The sequence below is a fragment of the Odocoileus virginianus genome, chromosome 8 (assembly GCF_023699985.2).
Source record: "Odocoileus virginianus isolate 20LAN1187 ecotype Illinois chromosome 8, Ovbor_1.2, whole genome shotgun sequence".
Classification (NCBI taxonomy): Eukaryota; Metazoa; Chordata; class Mammalia; order Artiodactyla; family Cervidae; genus Odocoileus; species Odocoileus virginianus.
The window spans coordinates 25,597,107-25,603,894 of NC_069681.1; the positions used below are offsets into that span (position 1 = coordinate 25,597,107).

Consider the following 6,788-nt stretch of genomic DNA (forward strand, 5'->3'; position numbering starts at 1 on the left):
TTAAGTGAGAACAATAATACAAAATTTTAAGGCTTTGTCTATACTGCTGGTGTACACGTTTTTAAGACAAAAATGTAACACGTACTTATGTCAAGATTAAATATACTGGTAGATGAACAAACTGGCCAAGTTGCATTTATTTGACGTCACGTCTGCACCGCTCTCCTGCACGTGGTGGCATCTGGTTGCACTTCTGATTACAATACAGTAAGTGCCAGGTTCACTTGAAAACCCTCATCAGTACAACTTCTGTAAGTTAGAGACAGCTACCCTGGTATCTGTGACAGCAAAAGCGTGCTCTGAAGCTGGATCTCTCCGGTTTGGTTCAGGAACAAACGTACGCAGTCATTTAAAAATGGCCATTTGGGGAATAGGCCAGAATATAAAATGTTTGCCTGGTAAAATTAACCGTTTAGCATTTTCAAAAAACAATTTTCAAGCGTTAAACTTGTCTATTGAGTTGTTACACGGATACACACTATTACAGCAAGAAACAAACTGGCCACAGGCCATGGTTTTAGCAACTTGGCTAATTAAAAAAAAAATGTGTTCATGAAGTAGTAACATTTTTATTCAAATAAAACAGTGGCGAGATGGACTCTTTTCTTCCCACATCTAATGCGTGAGGTTGCTGCCAAGACGCCCCAACCCCCAACAACAAAAAAAATCAGAGACTGACTTGGGTGTTTCATTCAAACCTATATTTGCAGTTTCTCCAACGCTGGTCCACAGACCACGCTCCTGTTACACGCGCACCGCCGGGAGAGCAGAGACGCCCGGCGCCCCACCGAGGACGGTCCTCCTCCGTCCACAGGTGCGTCCCTGCGCCCACCCGCCCGGTGGCGACGCAATAAATACGCGGCTTGCGGCCGCCCGGGTCCAGCAGGCCCGCCATTACCTGTTGTAGGCCCGCTCCCGCTTGGACTTCTCCAGGGCCTTGTCCATGGTCTTCTCGCTCTCGCCCCGGCACTTGGGGCAGTACCACTTGCCCTTGGGCTTGTGGCTCAGCCCCACGCAGGAGAAGTGGAACCACTCGATGGGGCACTCGTCGTTGTCGCAGCCAATCATCTCCCCGTAGGAGACCTGGTTGCACAGACAGTACGTGGGCTCGTTCGGGTCTATGGGCAGGTCCGCGGGGGACGCCTCCCTCTCCGCTTTGGCCTTGGAGCGCTTCTTCTTCTTGGAGGCCTTGGCCTTCTTCTCCTTGGGCGTCCCGGAAGTGACGTCATCGTGGTCGTGATTGTTCGCGGCGTTCTCCCGGTTCTCGTTGTTGCGCTGTCGCCGGGACCTCTTGTTGTTGGGCTTCTCCGCCTGGGCGATCGCCTCGTTTTTGGACTTGTCCTGGCCGGCTTTGCTGTGGCCCGTGGCGTCAGCGGCCTCCTGGTGGGCCTCGAGCAGCTCCACGTGGCTGTCCACCTGCCGGGCCCGGTTCTCCACCAGCTCCACCATCTGACTCACGAGCTGGATCTTCTCGTCGCCCAGCTCCTGGCTGCGGATCAGTGCCCGCTGGATGCAGTGCAGCGCTCTCCGCTTCTGGGTGCCGTCTGCCTCCCGCCTGAACTTCTCGTAGTGCTCATCCAGTTCCTTCAGGATCTCTGCCAAGGGGAAAACAACCGTTAGACCCCCGGGGTACACAGTCTCCAACCCACAAATCCGTGGCTGCCAGGGACAAAAATGATCAACGCAAGGCTTCCTGGTACAAAAAAATGTGTAACACGAAGGCCTTTCTAACAGGCTTTTTACTCCTCGTTACAAAAAGGAAAAAAAAAAAGAAATCTCTGGAACTAAACACAAACGTTAACATGGTTCCCATTTATCAAAGTGCACTCCAAAGCATCCCAATGGACTGCACGCATTCAGAGCACAGGTAACAAAAACTCCCTAGACAAGGGGCCACGGGGAGAATTCAAGTTTAGGCGACGTATTGAGGTCCAAGTTTTTATTTTCTATAAAATTAAAGATTATGTCTTATATTTCCATTATTTTTATCCAAGCATTTTGGGAACATTTTAAAGGCTGTTATTCTCTTTATTTTAGTGCACCGACATCTAAAAGCTACTATTAAATTAGAGAGATTATATAAATACTTCAGTGGCCCAGCCTCAGTTTACTATGCCACATCACTGCATCACAGCATGCATGTGAATATCTCTGTATCACCCTGTGACTGAAGACAAGAATGGTCTGTAAGGAGGAGTCAGACCAGAGCAGCCCTGCTTGGACAAAGGTAACAGATTTCACTTTTCCCTTTACTGCTCAGAACAATGAATGACATTTGTATCTATAGAAGGCAACAGATTTTAAAACAAACAAAACTCCCTCCTACTAAATGTTAATCTATTTGGACAGGTTAGAAAACAGTATACCTGATTTTAAAATGTAATTTGGCAAATGGAACTAGGCAATTTCTCAAGAAATAAAAGCTGTTAGATAAATCTGACTGAAATAAGGAAAGTAAATATTCTTGCCAAAACTCTACCTAAATACACAGAAATTCCCAGAGTTATTTTCCCTAAACAGTAACCATTATACAGTATTTTACTCCTGAAAACCCTTCGCAGTCTCTTAAGATAAGGCAATTCAACTTTCCAGCTAGGAAGTTGGGGAGGATGTTGGTAGAGGGTGTATAAAATGTGACATGACCACTTCCAGATCTTATCTCCAATTAGTTATAAGGCACACACCTAACACCAGGGTAAACCTATGAACTTAGGCCAACACAACTTAAGCATGTATTCTTTTCCAGGCTATATTATTCAGACTGTCTTCTACTAGAAAGGAGGAATGCCACAGTCTCAGGGGCTCTTGGAGTAAGTAATCCTGAAAACAAACAGCTCTGTTCAACTTATCCAAGTTCTATCTCATAGGTGTTAAAATATGAGTTTCTGCCATTTATTTATAAGTGAATTACACATTACAAAACTGTATTACTTGGTTTAATCAGTAACCCAAATTTCTGAAGACAATGTTAGCATTTTACTGGAAAGACACCAATTCCATCATACCACTAATTTGAAAGTTAACAGGTACACCTTTCACATCACAACCAAGCTCACAGCCCCGTTAAGCCTTACTGTGGAAAAGAAACAAACATCCCGTCAGAAAATCACCAAGAAATAATTCTGTTACCTACACAACAGTATACATTCCTTCAAGTATACATTCCCCAAGCAAGGCACTCTTTATCAACAGAGCGAAGGAAGTACAAATATCTGTAAACAAGAACCCGGGTCTAACTAGAGAGGCATCCTGGTTTCTTAAGCTCCATCAGCTCCAACTGGTGCTAACCCTTTTTTCTAAAAAGGCTCCACACATGAGCACCCTGTGAAAGTAATGGTACCAGGAAAAGAATCTTAAGGATTAATGGAGGTTGCAGCAAAGTTTAATCTGATCTGTCCAATTATTAGAAATGTATTTTAATTTTACATAGGCATGGCACCAAAGTTCTATTAGGAAGCCCTCTTCCTTGGGGTTGCATCAGCATTTTAATATTTTAAATTGAAAATAACCCCAGATATCACTCGCAAACGAATTACAATCCATCGTTATAAATTAATGTCCCATTGAAAATAAGCAAATACTGTTAATCACAGCTTGACTTGCAACCGAGGAGTTAAGAATGAACCCTTAATTTCTAGACTAGACTGCACTGCAAATCTCGGCGTTTATAATAAGTCCCAACCGAATAACTTAGGACCACTATATGCCGGGTGACGAGGCTGCTTGGGGCCCCGCCGGGGTGTCGGTGGGGCTGGTCTTCTCCCGCGGAGCCGGACACGCGAGAAGCGGCTGTCACCTCGGCTCTGAGGTGGTAAAACAGGGAGAGTCTTCACTCTCCGTCTCCGAGCGCAGAGCACGCCATCCGCGCCCGGGGCACCCACCCACCAGGCCCGGGTCACTCACGGCACCGCCGCTCCGCGCGTCCGCTTCCGCAGGCCCCCAGGGCCCGGGCGGGAGGCCCGACTGCGCCCTCGCCAGTCCCAGCAGCACGGAGCGCCGGGCTCGCCCCGTCCCCCGGGTGCCGCCATTGCTCCGCGGAGGAAGTGACCTGCTCCCGTCCTTGGGGGTGGGGTGGGGGCGGGACCGAGCCGGACCCCACCAATGGAGAGGCGGCCAGCGGGCGGCGCGCCCCGCCTCTGGAACCACTGCCTATAGGAATCACCGGGCCGGGGGGGGCGGGGGCCAGGCGGGGCACCAATCACGACGCAGGAAGGGAGGACACAGCCCGCCTCCGCAGCACCAATGGCCAATGCGAAGCCCAAGGCCGGGCGACCCGAAGACATTCGAATCGACTCGACCACCTCCCTCCTGCCCGCCCCACTTACGCAAGGGAAAAAAGAAGGCAGCGGAAACACAGCAGTGCCACTCACAGTGCAAGGCCCGCCCCCATCCGGCCGAGGAACCAATGGGTCAGCGACGGACCGATAAGGACATTCCATGGGAGATACTAAGGCCAATCACAGGAGGCCGAGGCGGAACGATGGCAATATGCTAATCGGGTGTCTATATAAGCCGCCGCGAAGCCGAGCCTTGGGCAGAGCGCGCAGGGGCGCCTTGCCATACGGGTGGTCAAGTTGTTGCGGTGCTCTTCCTGGTTATCCACCTCCCCCCGCTCTTCCGTTTCCCTGCTGCGCAGCCCTGTAAACATTAGTAAACTCCGAGGGACTGTCCACCGCCCAGACACAGCCCCCAGCGCCGTGACTGACCAGGCAGCAAAGTTTCCCCAACGGCCGACAATTCCCCGCGGACCCGACCCCTGCGTCTCTCGGGCAGTCTAAGCGGCGGGGTCTGCAGAGGACGACGCACAGATCCCCTCCCCTGCCAGGTACCTCTCCAAGCCGAAGGTACCTGCCTGCGCCCCTCGAGCGTAGCACGGGTGGACGACTTCCTCACTCCGTCCTCCCTCCCCTCCCTTCCCACGGCACACACGAAATAAAGCCCTGGCCCTCCGCAAGCTACACCCGGCCGCGGCGCCCCTCACTCGGTGTCCGGCGCCGCGCGAGGGCTGGGGGCTGGGTGGGGAAGACTGGGGCCGCACCACGCGGAGTACGGACCCCGGACTTTACGTAACACTCAGATTCGGGACTGGATGGAGGTGGTTCCAGGGACCCCTCGCCCTCTGCGCCCTCCCGGCAGCCCTGCGCGCAGCCCGGTCCCCGCGCCCCTCAGCCTGACGGCCGCGGCACAGCCCTCCCCAGGCGCCGTAGCCTGCGCCCCCTGCGCCCCCTCCCCCGCAGCACCCCGCCTCGTCACTTCACTACAAAGAGCGCTTTGCTCGCGCAGCCTGGCATCGAGACCTCTCTCGTTCCTCCTTCCTCCTCCGTGCCCGGGCTTCGCGCACAAGGACCTTGGCAAATCAAAGACGCCCCAGACCTTTTGTTTCTGCCCGGCAAAGGCCCCGCCGCGAGCTCGCGGCTCTCCAGGAGGGGAAGCAGGACGGCCCGCGGCCCCGCGGCGCGCCGCCACCGGCGGGGATGGAGCAGCCGCCCCCGCCCATCCATCCCGCCGTACCTTGGTATTTCGCGTCGATCTCCCGCATCAGAGAGACGTTTCTCTGCAGATCAAAAGGCAGAGACTCGATGGAGTCCAGGTAGTCCTCCACGTAGTTCACCAGGTGGATCTGCTCCCCGTTGGCAGGGCTCAACATGGTTCACAGCGGTCCCCGGCGACTCCGCGCGGCTTTCCGCTTCCTCCGGCCCCCGCCCCCTCGGAGCCCGGAGCTGCAAAATGCAAGGCTCCCGCCCGCCGGCGCGCCCCCCCCCAACTCCAGCCGGCCCCGCGCCGCTACATCTGCGAGCCGCGCCGCCTGGGCCCGGGGACCGGCGCCTGGCGGGCCGGGCCGGTGCTCGGCGGCCTCGGGCGCGGGGCGGGCACAGGCGGGCGTGCGGGCGCGCACCCCGGAGCCGGGGCCGGGGCCGGGGCCGAGCGAGCGCGGGAAGGGGCGCGCGCCGCCCGCCGCGCCGCACTTGTCCAACGTGGAAAACCCAAATACCAGTTTCAAACACTTGGGAAACATTCGGCCCCCCGGCACCGCGCATGCGCCCCGGCGCCACCGCCCCCTCCCCCGGGGGCCCCGCCCCCGCCGCACGCACGCCCCTCGCCAGCCCCGCCGCCCGGGGGTGGGGCTCTGCCTGTCACTCCGGCCCGGGCGGGGGTCTCGCGGGCAGAGGGCGGCGGGCGGGGCGCAAACTTTACTAGGAGTTTCGCACTTGCACGCAGAGCGGCGCCGGGCGGCACCGCACTCCCACTGAGGCGGGGCCGCAGGGCGGCAGACGGCCCCGCCCAAAACGGCCGGAGCCGTGCCCGCAGTAGAATCCCGGCCGCCAGCCCAATGGACTACATCCCTCACGCCGTCAGCCCCTCGCACTCCCCCAACCCGCGCTGCAGCGGGGAAATATATAAGTACGGCTCGGAACAGACTGGCAACCTCGGGAGCCAATTGACTTGCCGCACTCAGTTGGATGGTCCAATCAGGACGAGAAGGGGGCGGAGTGAGATCGGGTACCGCCCCCTCCGCCGGGGTCTCACTACTGGAAACCCGCGTCCTCCCGGGGCGGGCGGAGCCCAGCCGGGCGGAAGTGGGCGCGCGTGCGCACTACGGCGGCCACGGCGGCCGCCAGCCCGCGCGGGAGAGACCTACCATCGGCGGTCGGACCACCATTCCCAGCGGCCCCGGCGGCTCGCGCGCTTGCGCGGTCCTCACCGCCCGCCCTTATTGTGTCGCCGGCTGGAGGCTGGAGCCAAGCGGCTTGGAGACAAAGGGGCTCGAGAGGGGAACTCACGCCGGG

The 6,788-nt window shown here is 56.5% G+C and overlaps 1 protein-coding gene across 1 annotated transcript; it reads right to left on the bottom strand.

The window, feature by feature from the left end:
• Positions 1 to 679: 679 nt before the first annotated feature.
• ING1 (inhibitor of growth family member 1) lies at positions 680 to 5,707 on the bottom strand. Its single transcript, XM_020913375.2, has 2 exons — positions 5,512 to 5,707; positions 680 to 1,595 (listed from the first exon to the last, which is right to left on the bottom strand). The coding sequence occupies exons 1-2, from the start codon at positions 5,645 to 5,647 to the stop codon at positions 895 to 897; spliced, it is 837 nt and encodes a 278-aa protein (XP_020769034.1). The 5' UTR covers positions 5,648 to 5,707; the 3' UTR covers positions 680 to 894.
• Between the last annotated feature and the right edge of the window lie 1,081 nt (positions 5,708 to 6,788).